Source organism: Pan troglodytes, chromosome 14, assembly GCF_028858775.2.
Source record: "Pan troglodytes isolate AG18354 chromosome 14, NHGRI_mPanTro3-v2.0_pri, whole genome shotgun sequence".
Lineage (NCBI taxonomy): Eukaryota > Metazoa > Chordata > Mammalia > Primates > Hominidae > Pan > Pan troglodytes.
Window position 1 is genome coordinate 41,291,776 of NC_072412.2, and position 23,876 is coordinate 41,315,651.

Below are 23,876 nucleotides of genomic sequence, written 5' to 3' on the forward strand. Positions count from 1 at the left end.
CTGTTATTTTTTCATTCCTGCTCTTAAATTCTCTCATTTTTTATGTTTCACTTTCAATCACTTGTCACCTTCCATCTGTCTTCATTTCTTTCTTTTTTGAACTTTAATCATCCTTTCTTACTCCTTCTTTTACCTTACCTTCTGCCCTGTACCTTGTTAAAGGGCAATCCTAGATATCATCAGCGTGCATTTTGTTAGAGATGTTCACTCGTTTTCGAAGTTATGCACTGAAATTATTCCTACTTCATTTTGTTTTGCTAAATCGGAAATTGATGCTTCTGTAAAATTTTTAATATATAAGTTAATAATAGAATGGATAGAATATAACTCTTAAAATGTGCCACATGGTACAATGCTATAGTATGGAGAAAACTGATAGCGTTTTTTTTTTTAATTATTTGATTGAAGTTACTTAAATTAATATACAGTTAAGTGCTTGTTCTCAAGATAATAGTCTAAAAAGCAATATGGTTAGTGCTACTGAGAGTAAAAGTTTTCTTTGACTTAACTTTTTAATGGGAATATGTATATGCTGGTGCTAGCATATACATATTCATTAGGTAGGAGGTGTGATCCTGAGTGTATTCACTGTAATCGGTGCATTCTTTTGGTTCTGTAATATAATAATAATGACATAGTCATACAAACAAATGTATGAAACTTTGCAATTATAGAATTTTGGTAGATTAAAAATGTGTGCTGTGAATTTAAATTATAAGAATAAAATTTAAAGTGTTTATGGTAATGAAATCCTGTTTTAATACAGATCACATGTCTTTGATATTCTTCTTTTCTAGAGTCTTACAAGAGACACTGCCACTGAAATAGCCATCAATGTGAAGGCGCTGTATAATGAAACAGAATCTTTGCTAGTTGGCAGGGTTCCTTTGGTAAGGAAAAGAATGACTGGTAACATAAGAATGATGAATTAAATGTCTGGGTCTTACCTTCATTGGGGAACAGGCATTTGGCAGATTCTAAGGCAGAAGCAGCCTTCTGGCTTCCATCCTGAGAGCTGCCTCTTCACCTGGTTTTTGTCTTCAAGAAAATATATGGCTGAAGTTGGGAGTCATGATTCAGGCTAACAGGAGTGGAGATTTCCCCTCATATATGCCATCCTGTTTTTAGGCAGCCCTGCTCTGCCCCATTCAGCTTCGAGAGACGTGAGCTTTATAAAGTGTAGTAGACATTCCTTAGGTACTTATTATTGCACACAAGTAGAGGAACTCATGGAGTTTGTTCCCTGAATTAGCATTTGAATATGACTGGTATGGTCCTCCAGGTTTGCTTAAAAGAGGACATTTTCTAGACACAGTGTTTCAAGAAGTAAATTTCAAGAACTCTGCCTTGTTTAATGCAGATTGGTCCTGGAAATCAAGTTTAGGCCAAGTCTGAATCTGACCACAGTCCATGGATCTCAAGCATAAATGCTGGAAGCTTGTGGGTGTCCTATTTTGTTAGCAGCACGAGTTAGCCTTTCTTTATAAATACCTCACCATTTTCAAGTATTCTAGCATCTTGGCTCTTGCCGCCACCTAGAGTTCGGTTGTGGCTTATTCCCACATGCTGTTATCACTGTGTGGAAGGCCTAATTCATTTGCTGTTTTTTTATTCCTTTTTATAATTCTGGTTAATTGGTAGTTGATGATCTTAAAACATTTCTTTTGAAAGTAATTTTCTCACTTGGTTGGGCAAATCTACACCTAAATAAAAGTGATACTAAGAGTCATAGTATCTGGCACAGTGGGTGAATGAATGGGAGGTGCATCCCACAGCCTTGCTATTAAGTGCCTGAGCTTAGGGTTTCTGTTTTCGCCTATGGTCCAGAAAAGTGCCACCTTTGGGGCATCCTTTGCTCTGAGAAGAGAAGCTGAAAGGCTGCATGAAAGCCATCGCTCTTACCTACCTGCAAAGGAAACTGAAACACAGCTTCCTTGGGACAAGAAGTGACTGGCTCTACTATGGCCATGAAGAAAACCTATTACAAAGAAACATTGGTTATCTCTTTTGATAAAACCAGTGGAGCCCCTTCTTGGCTTTTTTTGGCACTACTGTTTTTAACCAGAATCTTCTGCTGGTCCTATAGGAAATCCAGTGACCTATGACGATCATTTCTTACAACTAAAAGCATAATTTATTCTGTACTTATTTTCTCTACACGAAAAGTACCTGCTGAGTTCTACCTTGCTAATATTTATTATTTGTATTATGTTAATATGGATGGACTTTCCTTCTCCACTTTTAATTTTCTCTCATTGTTAAATATGAATTTTGGTTTAAAATGTGTACCGGTGAATTTTACCAAAACCTGTGGCAATAGTGATATTACAATAAGGAATTGATTATATTTGAGAGCAACTAAGGTTTACTCTATATTTTAGTGCCAGAATGAATTTATAATAACCATTTTATATGTTTTATAACACATATTCTTAGACTAAACGAAAATTAATAAATTTTAAACACAACAGGATAGAGAATCTCCTTTTTTTTTGAGACAGGGACGCACTCTGTCGCAGTAGCGTTATCTCTGCTCACTGCAACCTCAGCCTCTCTGGTTCCAAGTGATTCTCCTGCCTCAGCTGCCGAGTAGCTGGGACTACAATCGCGCACCGCCATGCCTGGCAATTTTTTTTTTCTTTTCAATAGAGACAGAATTTCACTATGTTGGCCAGGCTGGTCTCGAACTCCTGACTTCAAGTGATCCACCCGTCTCGGCCTCCCAGAGTGCTGGGATTACAGGCATGAGCCACCGCGCCCAGCCAAGAATCTCCGTATTTTTAATCACTACTAGAAGTGGTAGATACTGTGAATAACAAGGAGAAACAAAAAAAAAGTTCATAATAACAGTAATATTATCTCTGAACTTTTAGTTCTAAAATTCTATAAACATATTTATGAGAACTCTATAATTTTAAAGTAATTTATAAATATATTGATTAGCTAGAAGAGACCTCAAAAATAATCTAGTCGGCCAGGCTCAGTGGCTCACGCCTGTAATTCCAGCACTTTGGGAGGCTGAGGCAGGCAGCTCATTGTAGACCAGGAGTTTGAGACCAGCCTGGACAACATGGTGAAACCCCATCTCTACTAAAAATACAAAAATTAGCCAGGCCTGGTGGCATGCGCCTGTAATCCCAGCTACTTTGGTGGCTGAGGCACGAGAATTGCTTGAACCCAGAAGGCCAAGGTTACAGTGAGCTGAGATTGCTCCATTGCACTTCCAGCCTGGGCAACAGAACAAGACTCTGTCTCAAATAATCATCATCATCATCATCATCATCACCTTGTGCTATTTCCAGAGGAAGAAATAAAGTCTCCTGAAGTCAATTAACCTTCCTTTGGTTACATAGTTAATTACAAGGCCAGGAGTAGAATCCAATCGACTGCCTTCCAGTTCTGTGCAGAGGAATGTTTATTTAATCTTTATTCATTTATTGAACTTGTAAGTGCATTTTAATACCTGCTTTCAATGAGTTAATGCAGACAATAGGTGAGCAGTTAAATTCTCCTTAAAATATCCAAACCCAGTTTCAGATGATAAACCATTGAGCTTTTTGCTTTGCCCTAATTTTTACGACAGTTTTTCATCACAGATTTTTCTAAGATTCATGATTTTTTACCCTTAAGCTTATTCTTTAAATTTTCAAGGAGATTTTTCTGCAGTTCTTTTTATATGACAAGTTTTTAACCAGTTTAAAAAGTATTATTTGTTCATGTGGTGACTTTTTTTTTTTTTTTTTTTTTTTTGAGTCAGAGTTTCTGGCTCTGTCACCCAGGCTGGAGTGCAGTGGCGCTATCTCTGCTCACTGCAATCTCCACTTCCCAGGCTCAAGCAATTCTCCGGCCTCAGCCTCCCAAGGAGCTGGGATTACAGGCGCCCAACACCATGCCTAACTAGTTTTTGTATTTTTAGTAGAGGCGGGGTTTCATCATGTTGGCCAGTCTGGTTTCAACTCCTGACCTCAAATGATCCGCCCACATCGGCCTCCCTAAGTGCTGGGATTATGGGCGTGAGCTATCATGCCCAGCCTGGTGACCTATTTAAATCAGAAGGAATTTTGGCACAAATAAGTAGAATAGTAAGACTGTACACTTATACCACCAGGAAGAATTGGTAGATAAATTCTTGGAAAGCATGAAGGAGGGAGACAGGAAAGAAGACATTTACACAGAAAAAAACACCAAAAGAATACTTTTTCTATGAAGTTATTAAAGTTACACTAGCTACTCATATGATCTTTGGGAAGTAATGATTAGATTAAATCTATTCAGATTTTTAAAAATGAAGTCAATATAAAAGAATTTATTCTCTTAATATTCCTTAATTTAAAAAAATACTACCTTAATAAGGAGTGAGGCTGTTCACTGTCAAAGTACAATGATTTATTCTACTTGAGGCTGGCCACTGAGTCTTGTTTTGTTTTGTCTTTTAATCTGCTGGTAAATAGCAGCTGGAATCGCCACATGAAGAGCGGGTATCCAATGCCTTACACTCTGTGGAGGTGGAATTACAGAAACTGACAGAGATTCCTTGGCTTTATTATATCTTACACCCAAATGAGGATGAGGTATGTAAAATTCAGCCTGTTTCTCTAGAAATGTAGAGCATATCACTATAGAATTTGAACTCATCTTTGAAAAAGAGATATTTAGGGAAAAATGAATTTTGAATACTACTTTCAAATGTTCTGTTCGTGAACAAATGAGAAAAGGCATTTATGTGAACGCATTTTAGGGGAATTGGGACATTTTTAGTAGTACATTGTGAACTTTTTTTGAAGAAGTTATCACTGTTCTATAATGTTTAGTGTTTATAACTTATTCCTGTGTTATCCCTATTATCAGAGTAGGTTTTTCTCCTTTTCATATCCTGAAAAAATTCTTTTCTTGCTCGATTTGAACAGGAACCTCCTATGGATTGCACCAAAAGAAACAACAGAAGCACCGTATTTCGAATAGTGCCAAAGTTTAAAAAGGAAAAGGTTCAGAAGCAGAAGACAAGTTCACAGCCTGGTAGGTGGTCCATATGGGAAGGGGAAATATAACATTATGAAAAAAGAGCTGATTAAAGTGACATCATGGAGGTCATGAAAATGTTCTGGAGCTAGATGGTGGTTGAGCATTGTGCAGTATGATGAACATACTGTCATTGAATTCTATGCTTTAAAATGGTTAAAATGGGGAATTTCATGCTTTATGAATTTTACCATAAAAGAATCCTCTCATACCTAAAACACATCTGAGTATCAGTGGGAATCTCTAGTAAGGAAGCACACAAAAAAATGAAGTGGTTGCTAATTTGCTTCTACTTTGTTTAGTGGATGTCAGCATTTCTGTTCAGATGGTTCTTTCTCAACAGCAAGTCAAAGCATCAGTGTATAATTTGTTTTTCTTCTTTTAAGTACAATTTTTAGATTACTTTGATAAATGGAACATAGAAACTTTCATTTACTCATTTAACTTGCCGAATATATTTTCCACCTAAAGTTATATATTCCCTTTCTCCTGTTTTGAGGACACTGTTTCAACCCCTCGACAATGACAATATGCTGTGATACTTGCATTCTCAAGCAAAGATTAAGCCCCCTCTTTGCTGCTATTTCTCTTGTTCCTTTTTCACCTTTCCTTAGAGTTTAAATGTACAGGTATGCTAGTACTAAAGCACCTTCAAATTCTGTTTATACAATGGTAGCTGCCTTTCATAACCAAATAATTTTATAAATTCCTCTGAGTGCGCTATCTTTAAAAAAGTGATGTAAAGCCTTATTTGTGATATTCATAAAGCAGCTAAGGAAAGCCATTTAAAAACCAAACACAGCAAATAAGTAGGCTTTTATTAAGCTAATCAATGTTGAATAAAATGTATAAGCAAATGATACACACTAAAAATAACGTAATCCAACTAATGTCAGAGAGCAGTGCTATGGACTTTTTAAATGACGTTAAATTGTGATTTAACAGCACATTGATTGCCGTTATTATCAGTAGTAGGAGAATCAATCAACACTACACTTGAAGTCAGCAAGACCTTAAGCAGAAAAGTCTGTGTAAAATTGAATACCCCATATCAGATTTTAAATTGTAATTAGCATTTGTAGCTCATTTCAGTCTATAGCCGTTTTCATACAGGGTCTGAAGGAAATCATCAGAGCTTATTTAGAGCTTGCACCATTGATCCTAATGATGTGAAATACATTTTGTATGCATATTGTGTAGGTTGGGTGGCTTTAATGAGTAAACTGGACTAAAGCTAAGCATGGGTGCACGGCAGCAAATGGTTTTGTATAGTCGGATCCTTGTGTCGATAGTGTGTAACTTGCATGGGAAAAAGTGGAACTATGGTTTTGTTGAAACAACACCTTTAACCTTTTCTTTTGCTAGCACTGCCGCTGCACTCTGTTTTGCATCTTCTTTGGCCAACCTTTGCTTTGTAATGCATTGAGCATGTAGAAATTAAGGGGGTTTTGCTCTTAACTTTGGTAGTTCAGAAATGGGGCACAGAGGAAGTTGCTGCTTGGCTGGATCTGCTCAATTTGGGAGAGTACAAAGATATCTTCATCCGTCATGACATCAGAGGGGCTGAACTTTTGCATCTGGAAAGGCGAGATCTTAAGGTATTTCCTTTGTGCTCTTCTGTTCTTGAAAATTTTATTGCAAAACAGAATCCTTTCTCCTGTGCCTCTTCTGATACGTGCTTTTAGCTTCGCTTATGTTATGCAAATGTGTAGTAACCTAACATTCACTGTCCTGTGGTCTGAGTTTCTTGTATGCTTTTTAACAAGAATGTCAGCAGTATTTTCCTGTCAGAATCACTCTATTATAGCTAAAGCTTAGCATGAACTTAGTAATTTTTCTCTGCATCTAGTGATATGACTGTTGCTGTGCTAGTATTTCCAAATGAATCATGTTTCCATCAGCCCATTTTATTGCATCAGCATGGAAGGTGATAATTTGGCTGAAAATGACTAAAATCTAATATATGGTTAACAACTAAAAATTAATGCAAAATACCAATAACAAAGCCTTCTAACATATGGAATGAGAAGCGAGACTTACAGCAATGGCTACTTAGAGTCTTACAATTTGTTGTGTTTCTAAATCAGCCTTTTTTAGGTCACATGAATAACTAGACTGAGAAATTCAAATTTCCTTTCTATGACATATTATTAAAATTCTATTATTCTCAAAAAGAAATTTTTTTCTTTAGTAAACGAGGTAAAAATTTTGCCTAGCTTTTGCTAGAAAACAGCTCAGAGCCTATTTGTGAACTGACGACAGAGAAAACCATTCCTTCATCACCTGAGGCATTTCCCTTTTATTCTGTGGGTGAAGTCTCAGTAGTAGTAGCAACAGCTGAAGTAGGCTCTCTGGCCAAGGTTTAGGAGTAGGATTTTGTCACGTTGTATTTTCTTACCACATATTGCCATTTTAAATTTCCAATAAGTAGTAACATTTGTTGGAGTGATCCCTTTCATGTAGACCAAGTTCTAAAATGCATTAAATTTTATCGTAATACAGAGAATTCCTAACAAATTAATGAACTGTTGCACCTTTATCTACAAATACATTAGCAAAGATCTTTGAATAGATAATTGGTAGTATAAAGATCTTTATTAAACAGATTCACAAAGAGTTTTAGCACATCAAAAGATGAGCACCACTTATACCTAAACAACTTTAGCCATAATAAAATAAAATAATTAATTAATTACCTTAGTTGAGAGTCCTAAATCTGGAACATAGCAAAATATGTAGTATTAGAGTTCATAAAGCAAAAGTTGGCTTCCAAGCTTGAAATGAGTCCACAAAAAAGTAAATGTAGGGGGGATCATGATATCCAACATGTTTGTGTAACTTGTGATATCCTTGGCAGATACCAATATTTATTAATGACTGATTAATATATTATGCTAGCTTCTCTGCATGATACCTGTCCTCTAGAAGCATGCATCGCATTTGCTGTGAATAAGCATACATTCAGGGAAAAGACTGTGTGTGTATGTATAAAAAATATACATACATAAATGCATATATGCGTACGTGTTATATATATACATACAGACATAGAAATATACAGGTACACACACAATGAATGTAGCAGAATGAATGTGTAGAATGGAAAAACATACACTAAGGCAAAGTTAGAAAAGAATAGAAAGGAGATGGTTAAGAATTATCTTAGAAAACGTTCTTTTTGCTTTTCATGGGACTTTTTTGTTCTGTTTTGTTTTTATTTTTAATGCAAATTACATTCTCTCTCTTAAAACTTTTAGACATTTGTATTGACATGGATTTTAAAAATTGTATTGGGTCTGAAACAAGATGTGGGGGGTGGATGAGAAAAGGAACATTTCACAGAAAGAGTCTTCTGTAGCACAAAATCATAAAGCTAGAGAAGAGCTCCCATTGTTCTCTGCGGTTGTAGCTGTCAGCAGCGGCAAGTCCTTCAGACCGATGCCTCTAAATGCTGGTGAGGGATCACTCACTCCTTAGGTACTCCATTGCTTCCGGTACTACTTGTGAATATGTCAGTGGCACACAGGTTCTCTCTCAGCCCTGCCTGACCTGATTTGTGAACTTTTGGATTATAGCACCAACCGGCTACTTGGTACTCAGGTATTATACAGGGATATCAATCTCTGTTTTTGCTTTTTAAAAATTAATTTATTTTTATTTATACAAAAATATATGGGTACAGCTGGGCACGGTGGCTCACTCCTATAATCCCAGCACTTTGGGAGTCCGAGGCGGGCGGATCACGAGGTCAGGAGATCGAGACCATCCTGGCTAACACAATGAAACCCCATCTCTACTAAAACTACAAAAAAACTAGCCAGGTGTGGTGGCACGCTCCTATAGTTTCAGCTACTCAGGAGGCTGAGGCAGGCGAATTTCTTGAACCCAGAAGGCAGAGATTACAGTGAGCCGAGATCACGCCACTGCACTCCAGCTTGGGCGACAGAGCAAGACTCTGTCTCCAAAAATGAATATATATATATATATATGGATACAAGTGCAATTTTATTACCTTCATAGCGGTTAAGTCAGGGCTTTTACGGAATCCATTGCCTGAATAACATATATTGTACCCAATAAGCAATTTCTTATCCACTCCCTCCCACTCCCTTACCCCTCCAAGTCTCCATTGTCTATCATTCCACTAGGTCCTTGTATATACCTTATTTAACACCCACTTATGAGTGAGAACATGCAATGTTTGTCTTCCCGTGTCTTCTTGTTTCATTTAAGATAATGACCTCAAGTTCCATCCAAGTTGCTGCAAAAGACATGTTTTCATTCTTTTTTAAAATTTATTTTCTATGGCTGAATAATATTCCAATGTATATATGTGCCACATTTTCTTTATGCAGTCATCCATTGATGGAAACCTAGGTTAGAGAATTTCAATCTTAACATGTCCAAAAGCAACTCTTGAGCTCCTATTGCACCCCTGTTCTGCCCCTTCTCCAGTGCTCTGCATTTTATAAATCAGATCTCTGGCCCTCCAGGCACTCTAGGCAGAGAAATGAGGCTCATACTTAGCACCTTCCTCTTTTTTGTCCATCTTCCCCTAACCCATCAAGCCCATCACCAAGTCATATTGATTCTAATCTCCATTCACTTCTCTTTATATCCTGTCCACAATCCTGCTCCATGCTACTGTCCAGTTTTGCTTGTGTAAGATCAATAGCTTCCTAACTGGTCTTTCCGCTGCCACTCTTTGTCTTCGCAGTCCATTATCCACATTGCAACCAGAGTGTTATTTTAGCATCATCAATCAGGTGTACACTTTTCTGCTTAAAACTTTTCAGTAGCTTCCCATTTCTAGGGAATAAAAACTCACATCTTTATGCAGGCCTACAAGTTTCTGCCTATGTATTCAACCTCCTGTGAAGTCTCTGGCTCCTCCCTGGGCTATGCTCCATTCATCCTGGCCTTATTTCAGTTGCTTAAAAACTCTATACTTTTTCTCACCTTAGGGATGTACTCTCTTTTGCTGTGCTTCTTCCCCTACCCTTCACCTGGTTAACTCCTGCTCAGAGATTAGCTCAAGTGTTACTCCCATATCACCAAAACAACTAGACATAGTAACATGACAGTCTAAAGCTGGGAAAAGGAAAAAAAAAAAAAATATATATATATATATATATACATATATTTGTTGTTGTTGTTGTTTGAGATAGACTCTCATTCTGTCACCCAGGATGGAGTGCAGTAATGCAATCATGGCTCACTGCAGCCTCAGCCTCCTGAGCTCAGGTGACCCTCCCGCCTCAGCCTCCTGAATAGCTAGGACTACATGTGCATGCCGTCACACCCAACTAATATCTTTTATTTTTTGTAGAGACAGGATCTTGCTGTGTTGTCCAGGCTGGTCTTGAACTCCTGGCCTCAAGTGATTGGCCTGCCTTGGCCTCCTACAATGCTGGGATTACTGGTGTGAGCCACCATGCCCAGCCAGGAAAGTATTTCCAATGTGCTTTAGTAGATAAGGAAACAAACTGATTGCATCATTTTCTTTGCTAGAACACAGTAGGAGAAAAAAGAGACACCAAAGAAAATGGTAAACATATGGTGTGAGTTTTTCGTTTAGTTTATTTTTTGTTTTTTCTATTTGGAAAGTTGTGTATGTGTGGCTGGAAGGATAACTGAATATCTACAAAGCATGCTTTGTCAAAATTTGGACTGTTTATCCAAGGAAAGAGAAAGCTACTCATATGATAAAAATTGGCCAGGAGCGGTGGCTTATCCCTGTAATCCCAGCACTTTGGGAGGCCAAGGCAGGTGGATCATGAGGTCAAGAGTTCAAGACCAGCCTGACCAACATGGTGAAACCACATCTCTACTAAAAATACAAAAATTAGCTGGGCATGGTGGTGCATGCCTGTAGTCCCAGCTACTCGGGAGGCTGAGGCAGGAGGATCGCTTGAACCCGGGAGGCGGAGGTTGCAGTGAGCTGAGATCATGCCACTGCACTCCAGCCTGAGTGACAGATTGAGACTCTGTCTCAAAAAAAAAAAGAATATGATAAAAATTAATATATAATGATATGTGATAAAAATAAAGATATAACAAATGTCACAGCATAGCTTTATTACAGCCTATACCCTCAAAGGCATAAAAATATTGAACTCAAACTAAAACGTCAAAAGCAATTGCAACAAAAGCCAAAATTGACAAATGGAATCTAATTAAACTAAAGAGCTTCTGCACAGCAAAAGAAACTATAATCAGAGCGAACAGACAACCTACAGAATGGGAGAAAATTTTTGCAATCTGTCCATCTGAACGAAGGTCTAATATCCAGAATCTACAAGGAACTTAAACAAATTTACAAGAAAAAAAACAACCCCCATTAAAAAGTGAGCAAAGGACATGAACAGACATTTCTCAAAAGAAGACATGTGGCCAACAAACATATGAAAAAAAGTTCAACATCAGTGATCATTGGAGAAGTGCAAATCAAAACCTCAATGAGATACTATTTCACACTAGTCAGAACGGCAATTATTAAAAAGTCAAGAAGCAGCAGGTGCTGGTGAGGCTGTGGAGAAATAGGAAAGCTTTTACACTGTTGATGGGAATGTAAATTAGTTCAATCATTGTGGAAAACAGTGTGGCAATCCCTCAAAGACCTAGAACCCGAAATACCATTTGACCCAGTAATCCCATTACTGGGTATATACCCACAGGAATATAAATCATTGTATTATAAAGATACATGCACACATATGTTCATTGCAGCACTGTTAACAATAGCAAAGACATGGAATCAACCCAATTGCCCATCAATTGTAGACTGGATAGGCCGGGTGTGGTGGCTCAGGCCTGTAATCCCAGCACTTTGGGAGGCTGAGGCAGGTGGATCACGAGGTCAGGCATTCGAGATCAGCCTGGGCAACATAGTGAAACCCTGTCTCTACTAAAAATAGAAAAAAAATTAGCTGAGCATGGTGGCAGGCGCCTGTAATCCCAGCTACTTGGGAGGCTGAGGCAGGAGAATCGTTTGAACCTGGGAAGCGGAGGTTGCAGTGAGCCGAGATCACGCCACTGCACTCCAGCCCAGGCGACAGTATGAGACTCTGTCTCAAAAAAAAAAAAAAATAGTAGACTGGATAAAGAAAATGTGGTGTATATATACACCATGGAATACTATGCAGCCATAAAAAGGAACTGGATCATGTCCTTTGCAGGGACATGGATGGAGCTGGAAGTCATTGTCCTCAGTAAACTAACACAGGAACAGAAAACCAAATACCACACGTTCTTATAAGTGGGAGCTAAACAATGAGAACACATAGACACAGGGAGGGGAACAACATACACTGGGTCCTGTTGTGGGGGCAGAAGGAGGGGAGAATATCAGGATAAATAGCTAATGCCTGTGGGGCTTACTACCTAGGTGATGAGTTGATAGGTGCAGCAAACTACCATGGCACACTTTTACCTATGTAACAAACCTGCACATCCTGCACATGTATCCTGGAACTTAAAATTAAATTAATTTAAAAAAAAGTATAGCTAAGAAGTTAATGTAATTCTATGGAAAACATTCTTCTCATTTTATACCAAAATAGTAATTCTAAATAGATTCTACCTCCCCCAAAGAAGATTTAGTCTTGAGAATACAATGTATTTATGGCCTAAAATAAAATATTTAATATTTAAATATATTTTGTAGTTGCATACCTATGTTTTCACAAAGTGTAAAGATATTTAAATATTCCACTCAAAAAATCTAAATGTGACTGTAAACGCATGTACATTTCAAATTTAGGTAGCAAGCATCGGTATATTCCTCTAGGATTTGGCCTTGCTTTTAAGCTTGATACTTTAGCATGTATTCAGGAAATGTATAGTTGCCTTAGGACTAATTTTGGATGCCCTGTGTCATAGGAGAAAATATTTTTCTGAGTCAGTTAAATATTTATGAAATATCTTGAAATTATCTCAAGTTTGACAATAGCATTGGCTATGGAAAGAGTATTTTCCAGAAGGATTCATTACTGCTAAAGAACTCCAAGAGCTCTTAAAGGATAAACAGGAGAAAGAGAGAGACAATGACCGAAGACTTAAACCAGTTTGATCTATTTCATTCAAAAGTTGAAAAATAAATAAATTAAAAAACAAGGTGGATATTTGGAATCTTTAACTTCTCAGACAAGTTATTTTATAACCCTGTTTTTTAGGCCATTTTGGAAGTCATCTTTTTAATAATTTTTCAAATATTTCAGTTTTTTTTGAAGAAGTTGTTTGACTTCACATATTAGCAAACTGACTATGCCTTTTACTTAAAGAAACTAGGATTTGGAGGCCTTAGCTGTTTCTTTTAGTTTTTCAGACAGTGAATAACTAGCAGTTATTCACCCTTGGATAGGTTTAATTTATTCCTGCAACAAATATTTGCAAAGTACTTGCTGTGCGCATTCTGCAGTCATCATCTATTTCTGAAAGTTAAATATTGAATTCTTGGCACTTATAAGAAGTTTCTTTAAGAAGCAAGAATTATAATTTTGAGAGAAAAGAGCCAATAGTGTTTTGAGGGAAAGCATCAACCAACAGATAATTATGTTTAAGTAATTTTTTACACACATACATTACAAAGTATAAAGACTAATTAAATTAAATATTCCTCTCAAATTGAAGCCTTGTAATGCAACTGCAAATGTATTTACAGTCCAAATTTATGTAGCAGGTACTGGTATCTTTCTCTAGAATTAGGTCTCACTTTTAAATTTAATATTTTAGCACAAGAAATGTTGCCTTCGGACTAATTTTGGGTGCCCTGCTGTCCCGCATCATTTTTTTCTCAGAGATCCCAAAAGAGCCTTTGAGAGAGAGAGAGAGGGAGGGAGAGAGAGAAGAGAAAGAAAGAAAAGAAAGAAAGAAGAAAGGGAGAGAAAGAAAGAGAAAAGAGAGATGAAAGAAAGAAACTAAATTGGTTTTGACTTTTGAAGTCAAAAGCCACTGTGTATAATTATGAGAATGTCACAGTTAAGAGTTTATGTAGAATGTGATTTTTTTTTTTGTACCAGTTGGGAATTCTTTGGTGTCAGGTTATTTTTGTTTTATGAACTTATTTTTCTAGTTTCACTTCCTGAATCACTGAATATAAACTAAAATGAATGAACTGAATGCTAATTATGTTTCTTGCTGGTTAAATATTTAATCCCCAATTTTCTATTTTCAATAAACTTTTTTCCTTTCTTTCATTTTTAAAATTTTCTTTCTGTGTTTTTTCTTTCATTTTTAATTCTTTCTACCTTCTTCTGTTCTTTTATTTTAGGATCTGGGGATACCGAAAGTGGGCCATGTGAAGCGAATTCTCCAGGGAATTAAAGAGCTTGGAAGGAGCACTCCACAGTCGGAGGTGTAATCATATTGGTGCTATTCCTTGGAAGAGAAGTTATTGCCACTTAATACAAAGTCCTTGGAAGCAAGTGGCTGTTCTTGTAGTTTTCTGCATAGATAAGTAAGCACCACTGAAGCACCTCTGTGGCTTGATATTTTGCTGTGGGTGAAATTTTGATTTGAGGTATTAGAAAATATTTTTGTGCCAAACAATACATTCCACAAAGCCATTTTCTTTTTGTGCAAACCTGACATGTTCAAATATATTCACAATAGTAATAAGGTAGGAGGAATCTGAGACGATTGCATTGTCTAAACGGTGGAATTGCAAAATGTTTACTTTCCATAGATCTGGTCTGATGGAATGTTCCTACTGTGCAACTGCATAACAAGATGTGGTTAAAACTTCCTGGGTTTCATTACTGGGGGGCATTGGCCATTTTCTTAAAATCATAGGTTAGGAGACTAAAATATAAATTAAGTTGTGATTTGAATGTAGATTGGTATCACCTCCAACTCCTAGTGCTTAGTGGTCAAAGAATATTTTGAAAACCTTTCCAATACTATGAATGAATGCAAATCTTAATGCACGATGTTCCTGCCTGAAATGTCTTTCTTTTTCTTGCATGTCACATCTAATACTGTAACACTTTAAATAGCTTTCATGTCAGTTTTAATGTTAATGGGATTTAATTTATTACTAAAGTACATTTTTGTTGGCTAAGGGCACTGCACTTTTCTGTTTTTTAATGTGGGATTTTGCGTAAATATTCTGTACCTAAGACTTTGCGAAAGTGTGTCTGTGCCATAATCAACAAATGATATACATCACATGCAAGTCAATTTTATTTCAATCTATCATAAGCAGTAGGCGTGCACGTTAAGAAAATTCTCTGGATATTTTCATAAAATTACATGCTCCCTTACCTAACAAAACTTGTTACAGCTTTCCAAACCAAAATTTCCACATTTTGTTTCTAATTTTTAATTTCAATTTAATAATTATTTAATATTCTATTTGAATTTATAATATAGTAAAGTGTTGATATCCAGGAATTCCCTGAGGTCCCAACTGAGATTTATATACTGACGGATAACCCAGACTCACCTGCTCTCTACAGTGACTTCTGACACGATCTTCCGAACAGAAGAGATTTAAATTTTTTCTTAAGGGCTTTATGTTGTTATTATTATTATCTCACTTAATTCTTATCAGGTGGATACTATTTTCCTTTTTCTAAACCACTGTACTTCAGTGTATCTTATTATTGGAAGTCAACATTACAATGATCAAATCTTTGAAAGCCAAAGGCATATGTATCAAAAAGTCACAAAATATCCTTAAATAAGCTTTCTTTAGCCATTATATACCAAAACATTAATTATAATATTTTAAAATTTGTGTATAAGAGAAGTAAACAGGGTACTGACTCAGTGGTGACAATTTTTATGAAGTAGCCTGCTAGGTGCTTAATAGATATATATACACACAGATATATACATATACACATATATGTGTATATATACATACATACACATATACATTTATATGTGTATATATATACCTACATACATATAATCTTGTGATATGGCATCATTGATATTTTCTAGACAATTATTTCCCCAGTGTTTAAAGAGAAATACTAATAGGCGAGCATTTAAAATGAACTATTGTCAGGCATATTATTTAATTATATCAAAGGAGTTTAACTGTTTGACACTTTACTCTTGTTTATAACTTGGGTATTTAACTACTAGTAAAAATCACAAAATTTTAATGTCTTTAAAATAAATGACCCTGAGGGATTCCTGACCAAGTATGTCTGACTATATATTTTACCTAAGTTGTAAATAAATGGAAATTTTCCAAAGACAGTTATATCAAGTAGTTTAAAAAGTCATGAGGCAGGGTGCTGTGGCTCACGCCTATAATCCCAGCACTTTGGGAGGTTGAGGTGGGTAGATCACCTGAGGTCAGGAGTTCGAGACCAACCTGACCAGTGTATGAAACCCCATCTCTACTAAAAATACAAAAATTAGCCGGGTGTGGTGGCGGGCACCTGTAATCCCAGCTACTCGGGAGGCTGAGGCAGGAGAATTGCTTGAACCCAGGAGATGGAGGTTGCAGTGAGCTGAGATCACACCACTGCACTCTAGCCTGGGTGACAGAGCAAGACTCCCATCTCAAAAAAAAATAGTCATGAATTATGCAATTATTCTAATTGTATCTGCACTTATGAAGTCAGAGGTCTCCTTTTTCAGTCCCTCTGATAGTCCCACCTAAGTGCTGTCCTGCTCCTGTGAACACTTTCCTGTGCAACCAAACAGGAGGTGCCAGGTTCCCAGAACTCTCTAACATTACAGATCTCTGTCCATCTCTACTAAAAAAAGGAAATGTGAGGGAAAGAAGGGGAAGAACTCTAGCATAAATAATGTATTAATATAAATATCTATATTGATTTTCACCCCCCATTCCCCTTTGCTAATAGAAAAGAGTCTAGCTATGATGTGTCCCAAATTTAAGAGTGTGATGTGAAGGACTGAATTTTTGTTTGTTCGTTTGGTGAACTTTTCACTCGTAGGTGACATCTTTTGTATATGCTGTAAAGTCTCAGTTAATGGAATCCTACAGTGTATTTCTGGCTAGCTCGGTTGGTAGAGCATGAGTCTCTTAATGGAATCCTTAATTAGCTAGAATTTTCCTGCAAATGGCTTTGGATGAGGGAAATTCTATAAAATGACAATTTGGATATACTTTTTGTTAAATGAGAGCAATTTTCTCTGTATGCTTTGTCTATGCATGGCTGTGCAGGGCCCAAATGACTTCACTGACACCTCTTTCCAGGAGGGGGTCTTCAGAGCCTCCTTAGGCTCTTGTCAGTATCATAAATAATTCCTCTTCTTATAGCAGGTGGGGTTACCAAAAAAAATAAAAAGTAGGGAAGAGCTTCTCCATGGGATCGGATCACAGCTTTGGGGAGTGGGATGGGGCCTCTATGCTTTGATCTATGCATGAGCTGGGGTGAGAAGTTCCCACCTGCACCTGACTGCAATGACTGTAATGGCTGGAATTGTCACCTCTTCTCCCTGATAGGCTCTTCCTCACCTGGAGGATCGGGGCTGGTGGGAGGGCAGGGAAGGGGAGGCCATCAGCCAGAATGTATTTTCTTTCAGTTCCATTTCCTGAGGAAGAACTTGCTTTTAAAGGAGGAAAGGGACAGAATCAGACCTAAATAAAATTCCTGAGTATGCAATATTTCTCTTTAGTGTCTCTTCACCTCCCTTTCTGAGTTTCTTTCCTACATTCTGGCTCTTCATTTTCCCAATGCCCAATATAATCATGGTTGCTGAAATTCTCACTGCCTTCTACTTTCCTTTCCCCATCAATCAACCCACTACAAAATGACCCCTTTCATTTCTCGCTTAAGCATACATGGTGGGTCATTTAACTAAGTGTTAGGAAGAAAACAATTTAAAGACACTAATTTTACAGTTTGCGTTCTGTAAAAGGATACTTGCTGGATAATCTAAGTGAATTGATGGATTAGGTCATTTGGGATTGTGATATATATTGTTCTTGCTGACAAGAAATGACCCATGAATGTCTGGATCTATCCTGTCCGATATTGTAGCTACATGTGGCTATCTAAATTTAAATGTAATTTAATTAAGCCAGGCATAATGGCACAAGCCTGTAATTCCGGTGACTCAGGAGGCTTAGGAGGGAAGATGGCTTCAGGCCAGGAGTTTGAGACCAGCCTCGGCAACATAGTGAGACCCTGTCTCTGAAAAAAAATTTTTTTTAACTAGCTAGGCATGGTGGCATGCACCTGTAGTCCCAGCTATTCTGAAGGCTGAGGTGGGAGGATTGCTTGAGACCAGGAGTTCAAGGCTGCAGTGAGCCATGATCATGCTACTGCCCTCCAGCCTGGGCAGCAGAGCAAGACCCCTACTCTTTAAAAAAATTAATTTAATTAGAAATTCCATTTCTCAGTTGCACTAACTACATTTCAAGTGTTCAGTAACCATAGTGGACAGTGCAGATGTAGAAAATTTCCATCACTGCAAAAATTCTACTGGACAGCACTGGTGCAGATCATTGCTACTCAAAATGTGATCCATGGGCCAGCAGCATCAATATTACCTGGGAGCTTACAGAAATGCAGAATTTCAGGCCCACTGCAGATCTACTGAATCAAAATCTTCCTTTAGCAAAATTTCTCAGACGATTAGCACTGGCCTACATCCATTTTATCCTTCCTTAGCTATTAGGGATGTGAGGTCCGAGGGCTTCAAAAGGTCCCCGGAATAGCTTGTTCCTTCATCCACTGTGTCCTATTCATTCTTCAGCTAATTCCAGCAATGAGCTGAAACTCATTCATCACCCTTGCTGAGTTTTCTTCTCAATCCTTATTCCTAATTCTGGTTCTAGATGAGCCCTACCTACCCAGTGGTTGTATTTTTGTAGCCAGTGTGGGACACAGGAGATTGGCAGACCAACACAGCTGGCCTCTCTCTAGCCCTCCCTCCACCTCTAAGTCACTAACAATCCACGTTTGTTCAGTTTGTTGACATGTGGCATGTTCATTTGTTCACAACTTAATCACGGGGAACATTTCAGAAAAATGTGTACTAAGTTAAAACCATGTTTAGTCTCCTACAACTTGTACATTTTCATTTTCTCTTATCAGTAGATTGTCCTTGTTGACATAGCTCATGCATGAGGACACATAGCAGTACACACACATTGAATGAATTGTTAGTCATGCAAAAAAAGAAAAGGAATGAACCAAGATGATTGCAAGTTAATCTCATTTAAGCCCTCTAAAAAGGCATGCTTTGCTAGATTTAGATCTGTTTTCCTTACACTCACTTATCTTGATGTTCACATGGTTAATAATTCCTTAAAATAGTGCCTGAAGAATAATATTTCATATTCTTGACCCCCAAATAACAGTTTACTTAATTTTATAATAAGATTTTTCCCAATGAGACTTATTTTCAGGAATCCTTCTCTTAATAACTTTTACATATTGATATAATGTACCAAAACACAATTGCCTAGAGATGCTTTAGCTAATTTTTATTAATAAAGAGGACAATATTTTTATCTTCATGGAACTTATTTTTAACAGGAATCAAGGAAGAAAATATTCATGCAGAGCTATGACTTAGAAAGTTATAGGGGCTGCCACTATACAGCACTTCTAAAGTAAAACATCTTCTATCTCCAACTGGGCTGTCAACATAGTGGACTTTCATGCTCTATGGATATGAATTCTTTAAGGATATAGCCCTTAATTAAGCTGTAAAAACAATGCATCTCTCAACCTTGACATTTAGGATCTCTCCTGTCTGCCCCCTCTACGCCCCACTCCAATTAACTCATCCTACATCTCTCAGATGTAAGTTGGATGAGAGTGGGTTTGAAGTTTGGTAATACAAGTGGCAGTTTTAAAACACCAAATTCTTTAGATCAGCTGAAAAGAAGAGTGAGAATTGAAAATTCCTCCACTAGTAATTGTTAGCCAATAGAATAGCCTCCCAGAGCAGTCCCCACAGCACTTGGTTGCCATGGGTTTCTCTCCTCTCACTACCTGCCCCAGTGCCATGATGTCTGGGGCTTGTCTCTTCTATGGCATCCCCTGATTGACTTTTGTATAGCAACCTCTGTGTCAAGTCAGTAATATGATGCCATTGTAATAGGAGGCCTTCCTAAAGAAGTAACTGCAACTTTTAAAACGTGATGATTATTGGTTTTTATAATACACAAAGCATTAATTTTTTCTTATCTTATTTTCTCTTTATTATTTCTTTCCAAGTTTTGTTTGGAGACATTTATGTTAGAAGAAAAACTATAAAGTTTTATCATTGTAGAGAACAGAGAGATCAAAGACAGCTGGACTGTACCTGTTTGTGTAATTATTTCTGATATTTTTAGGAAAAGAAGTTTAACAGAGTAACTCAGACTGAGACTGTTAAACTCTGTTCATGATAAACTCCATATTACATAATATAGGTGAACAGATTAATTCCCTCCATGTAACTAAGATACTCTATTTACATTATTTATATACTCTCTTAGTTTTTTATGCACTTCCAAGTTTTAGTTGGAAAAATGAAAACCAAGCTACTACTTAAAAGTTATTAAAAACTTCACATAAAATATTTCATTTTAGCTACAAGTTATTCATTGCATAGGATTTTATAAATAGTCTGGGTATTTCATAGGAGCTGCATTTCAAAAGTGAATTAACCAAACCTAAAAAAAGGGTTACTTTTAAAATGCATTAAAATAAAGAAGTTTCATACTCAGTTGATAAGGCCATTAAGGTAGGATAATGCAGTTACATATACAAACTAAAAAAGGAAAAAGAATATATTTTGTGGTCCTTAATGTTTGATTGCACTATTGTTTCCCACAGCTTAGCCATATCTATTTCTGTATACCAAGTATTAAGCTGATATGTAGCTAAATATTTCTTACAGTTCTGGTAACTGGTAACTAGTGCTGTGAAAGGTTTTGGTATTGTAACATTCCCAGTTTTGTGAGTTATATATTGTATATTGAAGATGACTAGTAAATTCAAGTAATATATTTATCTACAGCTGGGAAAATATAATTATTTTCAAATCTTCAAGTAAGTTGTATCGAATGTTTTTCTTCCTCTTAAGTGAGATAAATCTCACTTTTATGTTAAAATGTCTATTTATACAACAGGTTTCTCCTTTTGCTGTTATTAATTTTCATATTAAAATTTTTCTTATCTTTTTATATCAAAATAATTATGCTGGCTATTCAAACTGCCAAGATGTATTTTAGTTTGCAGGATTTTTGGCAGACAAAATATTTAATAACAAATATAAAAGCTTTGTATATTTTGTGGCATTAGGGGCAAGAATTTTACCTTTGGATTTCTCTATGTGAGGCAGTGCTGGTATCAGCAAAGTCAGTAACAGACAGTATTACTTGTAATCATCAAAAGAAGGTTTCCACAAGTTGTATAAATCAGTGCATTTATTTATTATGTTGTGAAACTTAAGCTTTATATGAAATACATATTCTAGCTCTTTTCCTTTTTACTGCTGTTGCTTAGAGTGTGTAGTTCTGTTGATGATTTACTTATGTACTTGAAGTACTCATTTCTGTCAAACAGATGCCCAACTATTTTCCTTTTAAAAAACTGTATTCTTTACTGCAATAGATAGCGGAATAGTAATAGACACTTTGTTAAAAAAATAAGTTTCATGTTTAAAATAAATATTTTTTAAAAATATAAAGCCAAAATGAATTCACCAATATTAAGGATTTAATGTAGCCAAGGGATTCAGTGTGTTATATTTTGCCAATATGTATTTTATCTTCATGTCACAACTTATTTTCTGTAGCCAATTCTCAGTTTTAGTTGAAGAGAGATCTCAGTGATTGTACTGCCAATATGACATTCAAATGAACGTTAGGAATCTTGAACCATGGCTGAGCGCTGTTGCTCAGGCCTGTAATCCCAGCACTTTGGAAAGCCGAGGGAGGTAGATCACCTGAGGTCAGGAGTTTGAGACCAGCCTGGCCAACATAATACAAAAATTAGCCAGGCGTGGTGGTGGGTGCCTGTAATCCCAGCTACTCAGGAGGCTGAGGCAGGAGAATTGCTTGAACCCAGGAGGTGGAGGTTGCAGTGAGCCAAGATCTCGCCACTGCACTCCAGCCTGGGCGACAGAGCGAGACTCTGTCTCGGGGAAAAAAAAAGAATTTTGAACCCCCCAAAATATCACATATCTAGCAGTTCTTGGTTCCAGGGTGGCTATTTTTAACATATGTTTGCATTTGGTTCTGGGATAGTAACCGTTATGGATAATTGTTTGTTTCTGTCAAGTCGGTGAGATTTTAATTATTTGAATTATTTCTATTTAAAATTACTCTCAATTTAACTGTTTAAAAAACTAAAAATTTAAAACATAATGGCACAACATACGACACAGAATAAAACACATGTTTTCAAGGAAGAAGAAAAAACTGTTTTGACTTAATGTGAAGCAGGGGTTTACCAAAGAAAATTGCTTTAATAAGCCCTAACTTTAACTGTTTTCTTCTATGTTACAGTGTTAGCGGTTGATGTATTGTGTACTGTTTAAGAACTCATAGGAGACTAATAATTAATTTACTATAATTTTAAAGGCAAAGAGTTTTATATTAATTTTACTGTTGCACAAGCAGTTATTGGAAGTGGGGGAAAAAAAGAAAACTGGTGAGAGAAATTACATGGAAATTATAGGAAAAAGGAACTTGAATTGGTAATTTGGCAAAGATTTGGGAACAAATAGTTTGAACATAGATTTCTTTCACCTTATATGATAGAAACACAAAGCACACGTCAGCTGTATAGTGTGCTGAGCACACCCCTAGAAAACAAAAAATATCACATTGATGAAGTCCAAGACTGTATCTAGATCTTAGCATAACTAGTGAATTCAGGGAGCACATCCTGCTGTTGAAATTGAGAAGTCAGTAAGAAGGTAGTTCAGATGACCTAATCATTCAAGACATTTGATGGAGTCCACACAAGGGTTTATGATGTGGGGCAAATATCTGTGCTTTCTCATCTCAGTGATTGATGTCTGGAGAACTAGTCAGACACACTTAGCTGGTTCCTATAGAAAAACACCAGTAAATGTGGATCAGACCATACCCTGCAGACCAAGGAGATTTTCTTAAACTTGCTAAGCCTTTCTTAAATTTGCCAAGTATTAGCAATGATAATTGCTAAATGGATTTTTTCCTTTCACTGAAACAACAAAACAATTATTGAAATTCACAATACCTGGAGATGGGAACATGGTTTAGGTTTATCCAGTTCTGTAACTGACTTTGGCATTGGCTCATTGTGTCCTTTCTACAAGTTATGTTTTGGTGACTTGGTGTCCCCAGTTATAAATGGCACACAATATTATCAGTTGTTAGTACTTGGTAACGTTTCTTTTACTAAAGGAATTATATAAGTATGAATCATACCTAATTTTACAATTTCTTTCCCACGGTCATTTTGGATATAAAGATAGACTTCCCAGACAGTGAGGTTAGAAATTAGAAGTTCAAATTGATATCCCTGATGTTTAATTTAGAAATGAAAGTAAAGTTAAAATTAGTAGCATTTGTACCAGAGTAGATTATGGGTATTTTCATCTGTTATATAACATGTTCATATTATTCATTTTAGGATAGGCCAAAACTCACTTCTAAAATCTTCAAAAATTTTGAATAGTTTCATTTTTTCAATACTTAAGCCAAACGACAATTTTATAGATGTGAATATATATTTTTTAAAGTTAAGTCCTTCATATCTTTTCTTAGTTTAACTCCCCAAAGAGGAAAATGTCTCTTTAAACCAGTAGTTAAAAAGATGGAGTATGTGATGTTCCTTTCTCTGTACTGAGTTCTGAATGTTTAATCCAGAGCATGGATCACTGACTGCGTTCTCTGACTGTGGAATGGTATTCTTTCATGCAAAGTACTTTCAAAACTT

The 23,876-nt window shown here is 36.6% G+C and overlaps 1 protein-coding gene across 21 annotated transcripts in view; it reads left to right on the top strand.

The window, feature by feature from the left end:
- DGKH (diacylglycerol kinase eta) overlaps window positions 1-14,444 on the top strand; it is a 190,369-nt gene extending 175,925 nt beyond the window's left edge. For 11 of the 21 annotated variants that reach the window (XR_010150445.1, XM_016925244.4, XM_016925251.4 and 8 more), the window contains 5 exons: window positions 798-890; window positions 4,452-4,571; window positions 4,908-5,016; window positions 6,487-6,617; window positions 14,291-14,444. Coding sequence is in view for 16 of the 21 variants with exons in the window: in XM_016925244.4 (XP_016780733.2) it covers window positions 798-890; window positions 4,452-4,571; window positions 4,908-5,016; window positions 6,487-6,617; window positions 14,291-14,380 (543 nt within the window). In the remaining 5 variants the exon portion in view is untranslated. Of the gene's footprint in view, window positions 1-797; window positions 891-4,451; window positions 4,572-4,907; window positions 5,017-6,384; window positions 6,618-8,276; window positions 8,390-14,290 lie in introns of those variants that run through there. The other 10 variants (XR_010150443.1, XM_054665223.2, XM_016925249.4 and 7 more) reach the window with 3 other exon arrangements.
- Window positions 14,445-23,876: the final 9,432 nt, after the last annotated feature.